Source organism: Pholcus phalangioides, unplaced genomic scaffold (genome assembly GCF_987345545.1).
Source record: "Pholcus phalangioides strain wild (caught in Gottingen) unplaced genomic scaffold, Ppha-v1.0 ptg000003l_1, whole genome shotgun sequence".
Lineage (NCBI taxonomy): Eukaryota > Metazoa > Arthropoda > Arachnida > Araneae > Pholcidae > Pholcus > Pholcus phalangioides.
This window is the reverse complement of record NW_028301596.1, coordinates 21,626,784-21,647,257: the sequence shown is the minus strand read 5'-3', so window position 1 is coordinate 21,647,257 and position 20,474 is coordinate 21,626,784. Positions and strand designations below refer to the sequence as shown.

Genomic DNA, 20,474 nt, shown 5'->3' with positions numbered 1-20,474 from the left:
CATATGCTATCTTTGGTAGGCTCCAGGTCATGACTTGTGTGGGGGAAAAAATATGATTCATTCGGGGGTGGTCCCACAAGTCGGAGCTCTGCAGCAACTGGAGGGGGGTGCGTGGAAGTTGTAGAACAGCAGTGGAATTTCCCCATTGCGGCTATTTGTTGGTGCAGTTGAGCCGTATCTGATACTTTGAATTCTTTTTTTTTGTCTTCATTATTTTGCTTCTACCCCTGCTGAATGGTCCGTCACGTACCTCAGGTTGGAATTAATTGCCACCAAACTATAGATACAGAGTGTCCCACAATCGACTGACGGTTTTTCAAAATGGGAAAATGTAGCAAGAAAACGGGGACAGAGTCATTGTTGCGGAATATAAATGTACGAAGTCAGAAATTTCACATACGTCATTCATGTTCCAAGGGGTTTTATAGTTATTAAAATATACAAATTAACTTTTTATCCGGACACCCCTGTGCCCAAAAACCCCAATTACATTAAAACCTCTCTTTTGCGGTTACTGACGGGAGAGAAGAAAATTCGTCCGTAAAAGAGAGGTGACCGTTAATCAGGAGTTTGAAATGCATACTTTTATTATTCAAGGGGAAATTATTATATAGCCATAAAAGAGGAGTGATCGCATCTGAGGGATTTTGCTGTAGAAAGTTGTTGCCCTGTCTCTCCTGATGCGAACAAAAGAAAAAAAAAATTCCACCTCTCCAAGTGCAATATTCGTTGAGATATCCGAATTCAAAAATTTGAGGAAGGGTGGGAAAGAACAACCAAAACCAACGGGCAAGCTTCTCTCCCAACTCTTTTAGAATTCTCTGATATCTCTGGGAATTTTGCACTTAGAAACGTGGAAATGTTTTTGTTGGCTTCAGGAGAGACAGGGCAACAACTTTTTAATTGGGTTTTTGGGCACAGGATGTCCGTATAAAAAGTTTTTTTTTACTGTACATCCCCTTGCAAAATGACTGACGTATGTGAAATTCCTGACTTCGCACATTCATATTCCGCAACAATGACTCAATAATATCTGTTCCCCGTTTTCTTGCTACATTTTCCCATGTTGAAAACCGTCAATCCAGAGGGTCCTTTATGGTGGAAACTCGAGCAGAGGAGTATCCGAGAACGCGTGCAAAAGCCTTCCTCTCGAGATGGAAGGCACACCTATCGGTTCGTGTGTGTGGGGTGGCGGGATTAGGCCGTAGCCAGAAATTTCTTTCGGAGGGGAATAACTGGTGTTTTAGGGGAGGGGGGGGGGGTCCAGAGTGATAAAACAATAGCAACATTTTATCACATTTCCAGGATCCGATTTCCCCACCAAGACACTCGTATGCCCCTCCCCACCCTCTCGCTACAGCCTTGGTTACGCTCGCCGCTGTGGTGTTCGAGTGGTCATAGTGACGGACTCGCATCGTGAGGATCCGAGTTCAAACCCCACCGTCGCCGCAGTGGTAATCTGCTGAAGTTGGTTTTCTGCGGTTCCCAACTTCGAGGAGCAAATGCGAGCCGATCTCCCCGTTAAAAAGCCTCGCCGCAGAGAGCAACAGGTCTACAACGTTATAATTATTAATTCATTACACTTCACGCTCTATGAGCAGAGGGGAAAAAAAACTTATAGTTTAGTTTAAAAAATTGATCGTAGATGGCAGCACTACAAATAACAAGCATTACACAGAAACAAACTTCATGGTAGGTTCACTATACATACACCCACATTCCAACATGTACCAATTCGTTAGAGGTCCCGCAGAGGAATACGGACGAGGTGCATGTCTGGTTTAGTAGTAGCCTTGGTTACCGAGCCCCTATTCCAGAGAAATTTTGACTTCTTGACTTTTTTGTGGAAACAAAAACCTAAATTTTCGTCTGGCTCCTACATCCATGTTTCAAAATCGATATTTTATAAAAGACTTCGCAAAAACGAAAATTGTCATGATTGAGAGAAAATGTGGATTTTTTTTTTCTTATAATTGGATAACGATCATGTCATTCTCGGATGTTACATAATAATTTACTGAAAGCGATAAATTTTTTTTTTTGCATAGTCATGGTACTCAACGATGTTTTTTTCTCGGGTGGGGATGCATGAAAAGATGATGGGAGAAAAAAGTGGGGGAGAGATAGAGATAAGCGAGTGTAAAATATCCGATATGCGCGTGTCGTCTTATTTGCGACCGAATCGAAAAACGTAGTATTTGCCACTGAAACCACAGAAAAAAAAGACAATCACGTAACACACGTGTAATCGAATTGTTGCTCCCTTTTTTCAAGGTTTGGATCAACACGTGCAACTGCCAGTGTGAGACAATAACGATATGGCAGCTCATTCTATCAGTTCAAAATTTAATCTCTGCAATCTATAGTTATCGATACAATGGCTTGTTGCAACAAATTATTTTTTCACATCGGAAACATTCAAATGTATTGCAGCCGGGCTTAAGACAAAATTCCCACCCGTGAGAGACATCATTTCGGCGCCCTTCCTGCATATAAACCGCTTCAGTAAAACGACCCGGGAAACTTGTAGCTTTGTTTCCAGCTGATCAAAAAAGTGGAAGAAAAAAACCCCTTTATTCCTACGAACTATTCCATCCAATACATTTATAGTTTGAATTTATATGGACAGAACTTTATTGTTCAGTATTGATTACCTTCCTCTAGTGAAAGGTGATCAAAACCGACTGTATAATCAAGTCAGAGTCGTGACTAGGTCATAAGGAGTCATAGGCTGTAATGAGTCATTTTAGGAGCTTATTTTCAAAAAGGTAACGTTTCCACTTTGGCTAGATTTACAGCAGAAGTAGCTTAAGAAAAAAAAGAAAAGAAAATTGCCCAATAGGTAGCGCATATAGGAATAGTAGAAGAATATTTAAATACTATGTTTCTTGATCAACATTCAAGGGAATTATCTACATTTCAATTTTGGAAATGTTCCGTTTTGGAAGAAAAATTGGTGGAAACTGTTTGCTATTAGCTTTTTATTAAAAAATTGGAGCTGGTCAAGTCTGAAAAATTGGAAATTTCTACGTCACCTGTTGATTCCAGGTTTTACCTGGTCCAGGAAGGTACCCTTGCTAATCATAAGTCCTTTTTACTTTTTCCTTGCCTAGCTCCGGGGATTTTCGTGCTACAGGTGCCATTCCAACGCTATTTAGTGTTTTTCAGTATGGAGATCGCATTCCAATACAAAAAACTTGGTGTTGCCATTTGATATTTTCGAAATTTTCTCACTGTAACCGTAACTGTTAGAGTGACACTGTTGTTTTCCATATCATTCTTGAGCGCATACCTCAAAATACCTTATGCCAAAATTTCATTCAGTTTCTGTGAATGGTATGATAGTTAGGGGCCCATATGTCGGGATAGTTTTTTTATAATCACCCCGTATGTGCAACTCGTACACGTTCCTCTGTAGAATTTCTAACAAATTGGTACATGTCGGAATGTGTGTTCTGAGTGTATGCGTAGCCCTAATGTTTTTAGAGTTAATAAGCGTCATCTGTCTTCCACGTTTTAAAGTCAAAATGACAGATACCTGAATTTTCGTGTTGTGTAAGTGAATTGAAAAGGTCAGCCTGCTCTATACCAACACCTTCTACAGTAGAAAGTTTCCGTGCGAAGCTCTGACGTCACTGAAGTCGTCTATTTCACGTGTAGTCATTTGATATAGTAGTCTGACGTATGTGAAATCTCTACATTTTTTTTCAGTATAGCCAATGGACGACTTCAGAGAAAGTCACGAGCTTCGCGTGGAGACTTTCTGCTATAGAAGGTGTTGGATCTGCTCGCATTCGCGCCTAGAGGACATTATCTCCCGCTTCCTTCCCCAGTTTCAAGTAAAAACTCGCTTACTATTTGCTACTCGCTTACTTTGATTTACTATTACGATGTACTGAATGCTTTTATAACGGTGGTTTTTTTTCTCCGTAAAGTTTGCCGGCCCCCCTCTAAGTTTGTCACTCGTGGTACTTGACCCGCTTTGCTCTTTTCTAGTTCCGGCCTTGCTCTGTACTTTGAATACGATGTGAGTATAAACGCTTTCATCAAATCAAATACTTTCTGGATATTATGCCATGGAGATGAACTTAGGAAGGAAAGTTTGTTGTCTCCACCGGGAGTTGAACCCAGAACCTCTTGCGGACCGGGCAATCGCGCTGACCATTATCCTACAGGGACATGATCTTTCTTCCCTTAAAACACGCACAGTAGTGTGATTTGCTGAGTATAGAGATTGCAGCCTTAATTAAGCCCCGAAACTATAGCGATTGACTTCCAGGTGGCAGTAGTAGAGATGGAGGTTTTTTTTAACAGTATGTACGGAAAACTGCCTATATAAAGAGCTATTGATGTTTGGGAAAAGAAAATTTATCTCTGTCGAAACGGGAACTCGAACCCCAGTCTTTCGTATGTCGGGCGAATGCTCTACCTCTAAGCTATGAAAACAGATAGAATATTCCCTCCTTTGAACGTATGCCGAATGACTCCGCGCGATGGACGGCGGCAACATTCCGCTAATAGATTGTGAATGACATCAAAGCCACCAGATGGTGACGTGTTATTTAGAGAAAGACGTTATCTGCTTTGCTAATACAATTTTTCCCCGGCCATCCATCAAGAGAGCAAACAGTGTTTCTACTCAGCAAGTCTTGCTACTGTGCGTTTTAAGTTGGAGAAAAGTCATGTCTCTGTGATATAACGGTCGGTGCGCTTGCCCGGTTTGCGAGAGCGAGAGGTTCTGGGTTTGAATCCTGAAGCAAACAAGTGTTTCTTTCCCAAGTTCACCTCGGCATAATATCCAGGAAGTTTCTTGACACTCACCTTGTCGTATCAGACACTACAAACATTCTTTAACATAAAACCATTGAACGTATTCATATCTACCGTATCGGTGCTGCTCAGATGCACAGAGACATTTTCATGCTAAAGAATGGTTGCCGTGTCTGACACGACACGACGAGTGTCTGCGGATGTGAATCCACCTTATAAATGCCGTGTTCGTTTCTCAAATATTAATCTCTTCAAGTTTCCCGCGTCTAAAAGATACATCGCCAATGAAAACGAGGTCGGACAGAATTATTTTGTTTTGACGTTTGGGAGTAACAACGACAATCGAACGTTTTATTAATTCATACGATTGGTGTTTGTTTGTCGTTATTAATTGTTTGATTCCAATCCAAACAATAATGTTGACGCGAAGCATTAATTCAGCGGGATGCATGACCCCGATTCCTCGTTTTCTTACGAAATTCCCAGAAATTCTTCGATAAAGAAGCCGTCCAACGAGTTGGCGGATTTGCATTCGGATAATTCTCTTCTTTATTGTCAAGGTTAAAAGAAAAAGACAGTTTTTTGTGTGGAACTGGGAAATCGGAAGAACCATTCTCATGTATGGGGATCACGCGCCTCGTATAAAGCTTTGGAACCTATTTGCTTATTCACATCAAGCCATTGTATATCCGTCAAATAAATAAATAGAATAAAAGATAATAATCTGTTTTTAAATGAGAAACATAAACAACCGGAATCGCTTGAATATTGAATATACGGTGAAAGAAGAAGAAGAAAAAAAATCTGAGATTTTGAATTTTAGTGAGTTATATGAAAGAAATTTTAGAAATTACCCAGTCGCTTCTCGTGCATCGTGCTTTAGGACAGGAGTTCTCAACTAGGTGTCTAATAATAATAAAAACAAGAGGGAAAAAGGCGGTTCCATTGGTATGCAAGTCTCTTACGCATTTCCAGGAAAATGGGAGGAATTTAAGGCGGGGGCAGGGAATAATAGTGCTCTAATAAACTGAAAAGTGCTCTACAACAGCGTTTCTTAACCTTTTTTTTTGCCCTTGGCCCCCTTTGAAGCATATTTTTTTTCTCGTGGCTCCCCTGTCTTACCCAGAGTCTTCGACCCTCATCTAGGAGCAAGGTCCTTTATACGTATTGAACTGATTTTTTTCAGTGAATTTATATTGAACGAAAATTTTGCAAATAAGATTTCAGGACCGTCTCAACATCATGGGGCCCCCTAGGCAAAGTGATACTATGGTAGTCCTACACTTAGCCGGAAATAAACAGCCTACATAATTTCTACTTATTTTCAAAATTTATTGTACTATATAAAATATCATGAGGGGTGGGGTCACTTATGGACATGAGACCCCCGGGCATGACCTCTCACAAGAGTGGGACTGACAGAGCTGCAGCCTGTGGGCCTGATATGGTTTTCATCATTTTTTGTTTTTTCACTCTATAAATTTAATATGGGGGAGGGGTTCTGTGAAAAATCCAGCCGGGGGCCTGCGAAAAACCCCATCCTCTAAGGAACCTGCTGTAAAATGTAGGCGGTGAGCCCCGGGTGGGTCCATGCCCTAAGACGGCCCTGGTTTTATGGGTGGTTTTATTGGATTCGGTAAGTGTATAGTCACAATATAAAGGCTTTATTTCTTCACACCTTAATTTTTATTTTCAGCTCTCTGCAGCCCTCCAAACCACCTGTCATGACCCCTTCTCCATTTTCTTCCGTGGCCCCCTTGAAGTATCCCAGTACCACTAGGGGCCATATGGCCCCCCTGGTTGAGAAACCACTGCTCTACAATATTTACTAGACCTTATTTGCCGCTGTTATTACTTTTTCTGACAGAAACTCGAACAATGTCTCGGAAAAACCATAGAATTCCGTGGAATCCCGCCTCGGCTGTTTTTACGAGTATACGAGTAGACCTACTGTTTGTACTCGGCTGTTTTTTAATAGAGTTTGTACAGATCGAAAATTTTTGCGCAGTATGTTGTTTAATTCGCTTTCTGCAAGTTAATAGACCATTTAAATTACTATTCAGGGTCACAACATTTGTGCATTTTCGGGGTTATCTTAAAAGTCCGGGTCTCGCAGTGATTATGCTAATGAGGAACGTTCGTAGAACCTGATAGCGTGTTTTCTCTTTCTCGGTATTCTTCTCACGCTCACCGTGTTGTTGTTCGAATCGTTTCGTTTGTTTATTTTTCGACTGCGCGATCGAGTGAGCATCGTAAATATAATGCATTCATATATATGGAGTATGGAGATCGTTATATTGCGTCGTTGATTTCCCAGAAAGACCAGCCATTAATGACGCACAGACTAAACTGTTCTCCCAACTTGGATAATGGAGCAAGGGCATCATCGATCGAGTGGAGAAGAAAATAATAATAATCGGTCGGTCATTTACATGCATTTATACGTGAATTTCGTGGAATAGAAAAAGTGGAGAGAGATGAATGGATCGCTCCACATTCCATTAGCTGGCGTAATGGTCCGATTAAAAAGTCTTTTAAGACTTTTTTCTTCTTGCATAACATTATTGTTAGGCTATTGCGCTTCATTCAAGATGTTATTTTCGGCGTGGAATATTTGTGAGTTTCGTGTCAGCTAAAAGATTTTGTAGGTAGAGTTGAGTCACTTCTGATTCTGTCTTCCTCAGGCTTGGAGCGTGCTTGGCCCATGCTACACATGCTCCTGAAAAAAGCATGCTCAGTTGCTACTAGGTAGCATGCTCGCCGTACGCATACTTTTGCTATATAGGACCGAGCACAGTCATAGGCTTGCTTGTTAAAGGCATATTTTTGATGCATGCTTTGTTTTCTGTGTTTGCCGCATTCAATACGCGAGAAATAAGGATATGTAATTTTTCGTATTTAAGAAATAGATGAGGTAAGATAGATGCGAAATGTGTGTGTGTGCCAGTTTTTATGAATGAATACGAAAATTTGATTTTCAACACTTTTCCGCGAATTTCGATTAAATTTTATTATTTTTTTTAGGCCAAAATAAGTAATAATTTAGCTGAGCACTTGAACTTTAGATTTTTAATTAAGTAGGCCTTACAGCACTTTGATAATTTACCTCGTCATTACTTGAAAAAAAAATTGTGTCGTTTTTGTGAATGAATTCAGAAGTTTTGATTTGAAAAATATTTTTGTCAACAATTGTAAGATTTTTGATTCGAAAATTATTTTTTGCCAATGAATACGAAATTTCCGGTTATTAAATTTCATTATATATTTTTTTGCGAAATTTGGATTTTTCATTTTCGAAATTTGTCTCTGTTGATTAACACGAAATAATGTTTTTAGGGGGAGGGCTGTGCTCTGGCTCTCAAAATTTTCATAGGAAAATATCGTACACATAATTTTTTATCTCATCAATTATTCCTTCGCGAAAACGAACAAAATCGTTGAGCAATTTTTATTGTACTATGTTCTTATACGAATTTAAAAGTTTTTCATCACTCCCCCCCCCCCCCCCCCATCCAGCCATTGTAATAACAGAGTAATAACAAAACTAGTTCCTAATAAACCTGCGCGCGCGTGTTTAGACTTATTTATCAGCTTCTTTCCTCCCAACCGCGTGCTAATAAGCACGGAAAAATAGACCGTCGTGGATGCTTCGATAAAGCCTGCTTTTTCAATAATAATATAGCATTGTTTGTGATAACCTTTAATGGTACAAGTACAGAGGTGAGCTAAACGCTTCACAAGGGCTATAGGCAGTGTCGTCTTAACGCATGGGCCCACTGGGGCACCTCAAGTGCATAGGGGTGGGGTGGGGGGTCTCTTGATAATGAGATCTAGTTAAGATTTTCGAGATCAAGCATGCAAATTAATGTGCAGATGCATTTTGAGTCAGGTGGAAGGGGGGGGGGGCTCAGAAAATCCATTTTACCTGGGGGGGCCCTGGTCAGAAACTTGCTTGCCCTTAGAATAAGTCGGAAGTTTGTGTAGCTCTGGATAAGCGTACTCGTAGAAATGCGTGGTAGGCGTACGTACTTCCTAAAATGTGTCGGAGCTTTGTCTATTTCTTGAAACGATTGATAGTAGTTCTATTGATAGTAGCCTGTGGCATGGGCATCTCTAGATGATGACTGCCCCGGAGCGAGGTAACTTCCACTGCCCTTCGGAGTGTTAATTGCATGCCTGGAACCTCTGAACTGTCATGTTTCCCTAAGGCGGCTTGAGAACTTCTTCGAAATTTTCAAATACCACCATCTGAATCATTCTCATATATTCCGGAAGATGGATATACAATGTATAAATTCTAAATTTTGACAATTTTTACTACTGAACTTCCGAAAAAAAAGGTAAGACGTTTCTCTCTCATTTTTTCCCTCAATCTAATTACTCGTTCAGTACAGTACCGACATTAGATATATTTTGTTTCATGAACAGACAGTTCGTGCATAAAATTATTTAAGAGCACAAAGGTCCGAAAATTTAGGATGTAGGCTACGTTGCTTGGTAGTTCATTTTCTGATAAGACAAAGTGTTTGCCTACTTTTAAATGAATCATATCTGAGGTTTAGGTTAATTGCAGCTAGTGCTGTTAATATTCGACAACGCGTACCAGGGCGCCTTTTTGAATTTCGAATTTGAATATTCAAATATTACGATTGCAATCTCGAATTTTATTTGTGGCAAGAAACTCTTGGTTTTAAACAAGTAAAACATTAAGAGCTCACATACAACGAGTCCTGCTTATAGCGTTTTCCAAAAACTCTTCATGAAAAAGCGGGGAAAACGCTTTAAACGGGAAATTTCAATAAGTGTTTTAAAAGTTATAGTACTAAATAAGTCGTACTAAACGAGAAAACTTTCTAAGTGGGAACGTTAAGCGGAATATACTGTAGTAATTTTAAATTAATCTACATTTTCAAATACAGTTCTAACGTGTTTTAGAATGTTTTTCTTTATTTTTGGGAATCTCAGTATTTGATTCGGGAGTGACTGCTAAAATATTTTTTGGAGGGGGCCGCAAAAAAAAAAAAAAAAAAAAAAAAAAATTCGCACCGGGCCGCCGGCCCTGCTCCATCTGCAGTACCGTGCCTGAAAAAATTCTTTTACTTTTTAAGCATTACAGTAAAAAGAAGGGCGAAAATATCCAAGCAAACAAGTAGTAGTGGACATGCGCACAGTAGTAGTACTGTGCATGCCCACGACTCTTACTTTTGGTAAATTTCCTATATTTTTTTAGCCATTTTCTGGAATATAGTCGGCCCTCTTGGTCTAATGGTTTTATAACTGCCGATTTTTCTCTTCCTTGATATAAATCGGTTAATAATAATAATAATATATGGGCAGTTATTGTGAATCGATTGCCACGATAGATCATGTTCAGCCAGCGAATCGCTGTCGTATATACTGTGCATAACTGAAGCAAGTCATGGAATATACATCCTATGAATTTACTTTTTTCCTGCTCTGGAGCAGCTGCAGCTTATCAGAAAAAAAGTATCCGTACCTATAATATATCAAGAAAAAGAAGTCAAAAGATGGCGGGAACAAACAGGAAACATTCGCAAGGCAGCTGTGGGGTGTTCTTTCTTTGCTACTGCATGACATTTGCAACCCAGTTTTCGGCCTCGTTTCTTTTTTTTTTTTTTGGTATCCTTCGAGGGGCCTCATTTAGCCCCCTTTGTGTGTGCGCCGTCCCGCCAGTGCTTGGTCCCATCTTGTGCCTCTTGAGGTTGTCAACGTTCTACTGTAAAATAGCTGCTGAACTCCAAGGCCTCAGTGAATTTTATTATTGTACTACTAAACAAAATTTTTAATTTAATGCCTACTGGACCGAAAGGGCCATAAAAAGCTGCACAATGTTGAGGGCCGTAAAACGACCGTGAACCTACGTAAATATATTACGTATTTAGTTTTGACTTTAAATCATGCTTAATTAAACCATAACTGGAAATTCTACCAATTTATAGACACAAAGTATAGCAGGTGTGATAAATATGTCTTACACATCTTATTCAATAGCATGCATGCAAAGATGGATTCCCCCTTCCTGCTACATGTCAGAGTTTTTGATAGATTTGGGAGCATTTTATCGAGCCTCTATTGATTTTCTGAAAAATGTGTTTGGGGAGGGGGAAAGGGCTACGAAACCTCTGAAGGTCTCCTGAAATGGGCCGTCCACCTTCCACTCACTGTTTTCAGAAGTATCTTAATGTTTTCGGTGGCTTGGGCTGGGACCCCCGAGATTCCTGGGCCCCTCTTCAGCCATGATTTTACACACACACTAGTTTTGGACAGTTGGCATCCAAAATGGCATAGTATAATGCGTGGGAATGCTGAAAATTATTTATACTGTATAAGAATATGCGCACATTAAACAAACATAAAAAATTTCTAATTCAGACAGATGACAATTTGAAACTCATGAAGGGAAAACAATTCCAGAATTAATGAAAAACATTTTCATAATTAATAGATAAGGATTTCAGATTAAATGCAAAATAATTCTAAAATTAATGAGAGAAATAATTTCAAAACTAATGAGATGAATAATTTCAAAACTAATGAGATGAATAATTTCAAAACTAATGAGATGAATAATTTCAAAACTAATGAGATGAATAATTTCAAAACTAATGAGATGAATAATTTCAAAACTAATGAGATGAATAATTTCAAAATGAATGAAAAATAATTTCAAAATGAATGAAAAATAATTCTAAAATGACAAAATAAAAAATTCCAGATGAAAAATAATTCTAAAAGTTTATTGGAAAGTAAAGAAATAATTATAGAGAATCATTAAAAACAGTTTTAAAAAGAATGAAAAATAATTGAAAATCAATGGAAAAAATAATTGAAAATCAATGAAAGAATTACGTTCGAACTTGGCCAATTATGATAATAAGTCGCAAGTCACTGGGGAAAAGTTCGAATCATCCAATTAATCTCTCCTGGATCCGTAAAATGACTACAAATTGCAACTTAATATAATCAACATCCACATGGAATAATAATTATCAGTTATTAAATTTTTATCATCAATTACGAAACTGTTTCCCAAATTTTAATAATTTATACTTAAAATAATTGATCGTTGCTGCTACATCATTCCACTGTTCTACACAATCAGCCTCTCTGCGGAATTTCTTGACCATGTTCAAAGCCATGATTTACGGAAGCAGCTCGTGATCATCCGTTACGAAGCTGTTTTCCAAATTTTGCTTATCATTCTTACGCTATATCCAGGAAATGTACTTCGATTAACGTATTACAATATTTGTACTTTCGGATACTTTCCATCCTCTTAATGACGATAAAAAAAATTGAGATTTTTTGAATGATACACCTTGCGCCATAGGTTGAACAACATAATCGGTAACAAGTGGTGCACATTCTCGATGCACTCCAGCTGAACAATATCTGTTGAAATGGGCACTAATTCATCACAGAACAAGTGAAGAAAAACAGAATTTTCAAAACTTCAAACTAAATTTGCTCGTAAGAAATATCATGATTTCCTTCCTCCAACTTTGAATTACCCAAAACATTAAAAATATTCGAATTAACCCTTACAACGGCAATCCCGAGATATCTCGTCAAACTTGATATGCTTTATTTCGGTCACCGCCGAAGTATCTCGGGTTCTTAACACGCTTTTATTTTCACTGTGGCAGTTATAATGCGGATCAGGAAAATTTCAAAAACCGCTTAAAGGGTTAAACATAAAATTAGAAAATTCAAGGCAAGTTCGTAGAATTTCGAATTATCCAAGTTCATTTGTGAAAATCAGTGAGAGAAATAATTCCAGATTGAATGAAAATTCAGAATTAGAGTGAAGCTTTCATTAATTTAAGGCGCTATGTCTGATTCGGGGCATTACGCTTAGGCCCTGTTGGTCCACCCGTTAAGACGCCATGGACTAGTTTCACTAATTTCGATCAGAAACATATTATAATTTTTGAATTAAAAATAGACCGTCGTGGGTAGGGCTGGAAAAGTTTTAAGAGAACGCCAATAAAACATTTAGGAGGGGAAAAAAGCTGGTGTCTTTTGGACTATAACAGATATACTTAACCTTTCATAGCCGCGACCCAGTCAACAAAAACAACCAACTTCCCGATTTTTAATTTAAAAATATTTATTAAAATATTCAAACTCAACAAAATTTTTGGTTTCCAAATTAGTAAAACCATTCAGTGACGACTTAACGGACTGACCTACAGGGCCTGACCAGCACCTCCTAGAGATAGAAGGCCTCCGCAATCTGCTTGTGACGTCAGTAAGTAGTCCATTTTCCCTCAAAATATTCAGGGAGAAAACATTCCTTGCTCGTATAATTGTTGTGAGGAAAAGAAATGATCGGGCTCAGAATTGGCGATTTCTGTGCCCCACATCCAATCACTATGCGGTATTTGTGAGCCAATCAGGAAGGTTCTACGCCAAAATGAGAAGAAACGAAATAGGATGCTGTGATTCAAAAAGTGGCAAGCTTGCTAGGTAGTCTGAATGACGTTTATGGCTAACAGTGCAGAGGCTTTCCATCTTTAGGAGGTGCTAGCCTGACCCCAGGGTCCTTATGAAACAGATATCATAAATTACTGTGAAAGTTTACTCTGAAATTATTTCTTTTATAAATTTTCAGTCATTTTTATCGAATTCAGTTTTTTTTTTCACCAATTCTGGAAATTTTTTATCACTTCTAGAATTATTTTTATATTCATTTTTCTTTAGTGTCCATATTTTTCAACATTCTTAAGCATTTTGTAATGGTGTTATGTGTTCTGGGATACCGACTCGCTTTCCCCCTAAAAATATATAATATTATGGCTCAAGAGGGTCCTAAAAAATGTCTGGGTCCTAGACGAGGTCACCTAAATCGTTACAGTGCCCCTAAAACTAATGGCGATCAAATGGATATCAATCGGATGGTAAATGAATTTATACCAGTGTTTCTCAACCGCTGGACCCTATCCGGGCCGTTTCATTTTTCCTCATTAATTTTCCGTTAGTCGTGTGTTTGACCGGGCCTTCGACTCACAAAAATGAATAAAACCGGGCCGCGGGTTTGAAAAGTTTGAGAACCACTGATTTATACGACCCATATTAGGAACCCGTGAGTTTGGGGTGAAGAACCCCTGGTTCATTGACTAGAGCCCTGTCAGCTTTTATTTCCTGGGGGAAAAGTCATTCATAGGCAAGGCCGCAACTGGATGCTTGTTCAGCTGGGAAAAGTGCGCATTTTGGCACCCCCTTAAAATGTTGAAGGAGAGGTTAAAGGGTGAAATTTATCTCCACTGGTCCAGCACCCGGGACACCAGATCCATTTACTACCCCCCCCCCCCTCCGCAGTTTCGTCCCTGTCCATAGGAACACAATAGAGAGTCCAAAATGCTTAACCACGATCTGAACATGGCAAAAAAAAGTCACTTCCAAAAACTTATATGTATACCATTTTTTTTTTCGAATGGGGACACACACCACGAGTCATTGCTAGGTGTCTCTCTCTCTCTCTCTCCAACTGAAATTGTCGACTGTTCGTCTCCAAGCCGTTATCGATAACTCAAAATGCGCCTAATGGTGCCTCTCGGCGGAAGACCAAGAATAGAAATGGCGATTATCGTATATTTATAAGGAACGGCACGAAAAAAAAAGCTCTTGCTCTTACGTACTTCTTCCGAAGCTAAGACGGTTGCGTCATGAGAAATGATCGAGACAGGATAGATGGGGAGATAGAGTAATAGTACATTATTGTACGTTTTTTAATGGCAGCAACAAGTACCGGTTGGTGTGGCAACAGCCTCGTTCCATTACGTACGTGTGTTTCCAATCTGTAGTCGGTTGGTCGACCCAGATATTCCGAGCCCCTTATCTCGTCGTCAAGGTCGTCGGGAACGGTCAAATGTGGGATGTGAAGATCTTCTCAACCATTTATCTTGAGAAATTCCAGACCGTCCGTTTTGCCGTAATAATTATTTTTTACCTTTCTTAAGATAGTATAAAGTAGTAACCTATGCTAGGGAAAAATTGCGAAATAGATAATCTCTCTCCATTTACTTGAATTATTTCGAGGTAGGATTGAGTGGAACCGAAACTCAATTTCTGTACAACTGATTGTTTTCGCCATTCTTGCCAAGGGTGCTCAACCTTTAGGAGATTGCGGGTCTCTTCATTGGTTTGAAAACGTGCCACGCACCATTTAATTAAGTGATCTGAAATTAATTGGATCTGAATAAAGTGATCTCCATAGGCAATTTAAATTATGTGTAAATGTGCCACTGGTCATTTCCGTGATCTGTGAATGTGCCACAGACTGCTTACGTGCTCTTAATCTGTCGCATATCACTTAAGTCACGGCTGCTGAACCCATGGCCCGCTGGCCAAATTTGGCTCTCGGAGTCATCGGATGTGGCCCGTGACTTGAAACCTTATTTTGCAAAAATGAACTGAACGGCAATTTTCCAGTCGCTTAAAAGCTTTGGAACTCTGTATCGCATGTTACTCAAGTGAAAGGCAAATATATAAAAATATATAACATTGACTTAAATGGTGCTGTTCCAGATCACTTAATTAAGTGACCCCCGACACGTTTTCAAACCAATCAAGTGGCCCGCACTCCCCGGAAGGTTGAGTAACATTAATCTACAGCAGTGGTCCGTTTTCTAGTCGCGAGTACTGCCTGTACCCGCCATCAAAAAAAGAGCACCTCCCTACGGCAAGTTTAACATACGAATGCTTGAAATCAGGATGATTTCAGTCCTTCAATGCAGTTTTTACAAGGTGTTCTCATTGGAACGTTGATCAAGTTCTCGCGACCACGAAATCGAATACGGGCATCGAGCACTCTCAGTACCTCAGGGAGCACCGTGGTGCTCGCGAGCAACGGGTTAAAGATGCCTGATCTAGAGTGTGTGCAGGCATCACGCATGTGATCAACCAAAACAGTGCACAAGCATGTGAGTGACCTAATGATTGACCTACAGAGCCAGGGTTCGATGGGGTCGATGAGCGACCGAAAGACTGGCATAGAGCGTGTGCAAGCATGAGAGCGATTAAAAAAAGTGTGAGAGCATGTTAGTGACACTAAAAAAGTGTTAGTGGCCTGGATAGTGAGGAACCAGATCAGCGAGTGGCAAAAAGTGTCTTAGAGAGGGTGCAAGCGTGGAGTGACAAAAAGAGTGACATAGAGCGAGGAACCAGGTCAGTCAACGACCGAGCAAGTGATCAAAAAATGACCAAGAAAGTATTCAAGCATGGGATCGACCAAAAAACTGACTTGGAAACAGAGGCGTATTTACGGGCACAGGCTATAAACCCAGGGCGGCAAAATGGGACTAGAATGAGAGGAAGGGAAGCAAAATATCATACATTCGCCTCTGAAGAGATATGGAATCGTATTCATTTCTTCGTCCGAAATACCGTAATGATGGAAGAGAAATTGCCCCACGCGACAAGAAAATGGACGCGTTGCTGTGACGACCACGCCACTGGGTGGGCATTGAGCCATGATTGAGCCCGAGAGGAGTTCAAGGAAGTCTCGCCAGCAACCACGTGCGTGTGTATGTACAACGTGCTAAATTTTATCGACAAATGATTATTATTTTTCTTTTTATTTACCCGCGTTGCCAGACACCACCGCACACTGATATCAAGCGTCTATTGTGCCGAGTCAGGGGCGTCGTGATGTTTCGTGACCTGTAGTTAGTTAGTTGGGCAATTTACTTTAGAAAACGAGAAAGAAAAACGTTCTTTTTTTTTCTCCGTTGTTTCACTTTGTATCGATTGTGTTTTGCTCAGACAAAAAAAAAGAGAAGAAATATCTTTAGCAAGCGCATTCGCTATCTCTGTTTTTCTGTCCCGTGAAAAAAGAAAAATAAGGACATTATCTGAGGGTGTTTCTTTTATTTGCGGTTGGTTGTGTCATTTCTGCAGACTCGGCTCTGACCTGCTCTGACCCACTGACGTGATTATGCACCAACTTTTCTATTTCATTTCTCACATTAAATTATTTGGGAAACTCTTTCTTCATTTCTACGATATTACTGGAGATTTCATTGAGCCAGTGTTTCTTAACCTTTTTCAGCTCATGCCCCCCCCATGGATCACATTTTTTTCTCGTGACCCCCTGTCCTATCCAGGGCTCCCTCTACCCTCATCCAAGAGTGAGATACTTTCTATTTTTTTTATTATGAATGACATTTTAATAAATCAGGTCAATCTCTAGAATCCTGGCTAGGCACGGATTCAAATGATGGATTATCATCTCCCAGGAGTCAAATTATATGGTAAAAAAGGGTCTGTGTAAAATGCGAGACGATCCAACGAACATGCACGATAAATCGACCCTCCCAATACATCAACCGTTGCTCTGGTGGCACTCCATACTTAGCTGGTACTAGATCTGGTACTATGATTTTCACATGTAAGCTGTTATTTGAAAGCTTGCATATGAAAATCATATAGTACCAGATCCCATATAGTGCAGTCCCTCTCCCTCCGTCATCGACATGAAAACCCGGGTCATGCCCACATAGACTCAAGGGTTAAGATACCCTTAGTTCTATGGACGGATCTGATGAATTCTGAAATTGGTAATATTTTTCAACCATGTTTAACTTTTAAAGCTTTTCTCTTCACAACTCTTTATGACTCCCTTCACCACCTGTCGTGGATCACCTTTCTTCTGATTTCTCCCGTGGCCCCCTAAGAATATACCAGGATCGTAAGGGGGCCATATGGCCCCAGGTTGAGAACCAGTGCATTAAGCCATAGAACCATAACTTTCTTAAGCTTGGAATACTATGACTGGGACTGCGTAATTTTTGTATTTACGAAATGATGCGATAAATGCAAAATTCGCAATTTTCGATGAAGAAATGCGAAAATTTGATCTCTCCGTGAAATATTGATAATTTGAGGCGAAAATGAGTAGCAATTTTGCTGAGCACTTGAATTCTAGAACTTTACTCGTGATTAAACTATAAAAAAAATATTATGTCGTTAGTTTCGCGCGTTTATGCGAATGAAATCAAAATTTCGTTTCGCAATTGAAAGCAAAATTTCGGATGGGAAAAATATTCATGCGCGGATGAATGCAAAATTTTTTGATCAGTTTTTTTTTGCAAATGAATGTGAAATTTCGAACTTGAAAATGTATTTTTTATTTTTGTTAATAAATTAGAAATTGTTTGTTTGTGCGGGAAATTTGGATATTTTGTTCACGAAATTTACGTAATCTCTAACTATAACCGAATGTGTTGCAAGGGTACTCAACCCTTTTGGAGAGCGAGTGCCATTTTTGTGACAGGGTTCTCAGTGAAAAGTAAGGGAAATGCAAAATGGTCAGAGAAAGTCGAGGAAAATGTGAAATATTTTGCAAAAGACGGGAAAATTCTCTGGGGGGAACCGAAGCTTTTGTGAATTTTCACAAATTCTAATTGCTCCCATTAAAAATCAAGTTTCTCCATTGTGGGGCGTGGGCCTTACGTTGGGAATCACGGTTTCAGTGCGAAGCAATTTGAAACGAAAGACTTTCGAATTAATTCAGTTCTAAGAAAAAAAACCATGTTAGGTTTGAGTTTGTGAGCCAATGAACCCCGTATGTCCCCTCCCCTCATTCTGAGGTACTGAAATAAAGACTTCTACTACAGGAGTCAAAAATAATTTCCGAGTCTCGAAGACCGTGTATATATGCCATTGGCGTACGCACCCCCCCCCCCAAGCCGAGATTATATAGTATTATTTTGCAGGAAAAAACGTAACCCACCTTGAGAAGAAAAAAAAATTGAAAACCTTGAATTCTGCGTACGTCGAGCGTCATAATCATGTGGAAGCAACCACTGCACAAGTGAAAGTTTGTACTGATAATATCGGAGGGTATTCCGTATGATCTTATAGACCAGCGGTTCTCAACCGATGCTCAGCGGAGCCCTTGAGGCTCCGTGAGCACTCTCCAGGGACTCTGTGGCCACCCAAGGAAATGAAACCTTACCCCTGAAACAAAGTCCCATTACTTCCTGAAGTCCTCTACAAAATTGCACACTTTTCTGATTGGTTTCGCCTGTAGGCTACATTAAAATAGGGTCTTTTAATTATGGATGCCCTGTATTTGTTCTAATTTATCAAATTCATTAAAAAAAAGAAATTCAATGGTATTATATAAGCTGCTATAAAATCCATTTGAAGAATTAAATTAATGACGTAATTTTCAGGGGGGCGCGCGCCTACACGTCTCCTTCACGAGCCGACCCTGCATGCTTGGCTCCTAAGAGATTTGGCTGGCTCTTAAATTTTTTTTTTCTCGATTTGCAAAACCTTGGTGTAATACTAATCCTTGAATTCCATTTGAATGAGGTGTTTTATTGAGGTGTCAATCTCATGCAGGTGAGATGTTGCTCATACGAAGTTGCTGTATTAACAATACTGTAGTCTGTTTTTCACTAAATATATTCATCGAAAACGATAAATTCTAAAACCGAGATGTTTCTCTGGCCCCCCTTTGATTACACTGGTGAACATTTCTTAAGTTTTTTCTATACCATGAATGAAATAAGATTTTCTAGATTAATTTTTGGATGCTGAATTCAAATATGAATGTAAAAAAAATCTCCATCACGTACAGTTTTTGCTGTGTGCAAGATGGTCATTTCTTGAAATACACATCTTAAAAATTGAGATAATTGCCATATTCTTATTATAGGAAATTATAATATATTAATTAAGATAATTTTATCATATCTACACATCGTTACATATGAAATAGCAAAAATATATATTTTTTTCATCATACACATAAATATCCATAGTACACATATAATTTCTTCAAAAACGGATTGACCATACGTCCCGTATTTTCCGGGGCAGTTTTTTACGTATTTTCAACGAAACCAACTTGACTTTTTATTCTTCAAATCAATGATTAAAATTATCTTTCCAACTCAGAAATTGATTATTACAACTATGAACAAGAATATTGATCTCAAATATTTATCGGTTTTTTAAAAAAAAAATTCACTTCAATTTGAAGTGGCACTTCCTTTTCCCGTGATTGGTGACTTTCTACGATTTTAGCTCGAGTTGGCGACTTTGCTTACTTTTTGCATCATTTTTAGCGATAATTGGGATTTCCCGTATTTCGAAGCTCAATTTCCCGTATTTTGTTCGAGCAAATATGGTCAGCCTATTCAAAAACCAACAGTATCGCGTATCATTGAAGGGGCCCATGATATGCGATACTGTTGACCATTTTTCGAGGTCAGATCTGGAATCGGCAACCAATAATTAATTAAGAGTAGATACGTTTTTCCGCGTTAGAGAAAACCTTGTAGAGACCAGTGTTATTTGCCGTTATATAGAAGTTTCACTGTTATTAGTTTTGTTCGTTTTTATACCGATTTGGTCAATCTATTCCAGGGATCATCCAAATTCATCGGACTCAAGAAATAAGCATTTCGTTGAAGCAGTCTAGAACAGTGTTTCTCAACCGCCGGGCTGCGGTCCGGTACTGGGCCGGACATCGTTCATACCGGGCCGCGACTGATGTGCCGTTTCCTTTTCCCCAATTCAGGTTCCGTTAATCATGTGTTTGACCGGGACTTCCACTTACAAAAATAAATGACACCGGGCCGCGGGCTTCCAAAGGTTGAGAACCACTGGTCTAGAACAGTGTTTCTCAACCGCCGGGCCCTGATATCATTCATACCGGGCCGCAAGTG

General features: G+C 39.4%; 1 protein-coding gene across 4 annotated transcripts in view; it reads left to right on the top strand.

Annotated features, from left to right (window-relative positions):
- The window catches only part of LOC149088277 (5'-AMP-activated protein kinase subunit gamma-1-like), a 159,176-nt gene that overhangs the window by 46,146 nt on the left and 92,556 nt on the right, over positions 1 to 20,474 (top strand). For 2 of the 4 annotated variants that reach the window (XM_089246231.1, XM_089246222.1), the window contains exon 2: positions 3,712 to 3,839. The exons of the other annotated variants lie outside the window; for them this stretch is intronic. In XM_089246231.1, coding sequence (XP_089102357.1) covers positions 3,720 to 3,839 — 120 coding nt within the window. In that variant the 5' untranslated portion in view covers positions 3,712 to 3,719. The remainder of the gene's footprint in view (positions 1 to 3,711; positions 3,840 to 20,474) is intronic. 4 annotated transcript variants of the gene reach the window in all.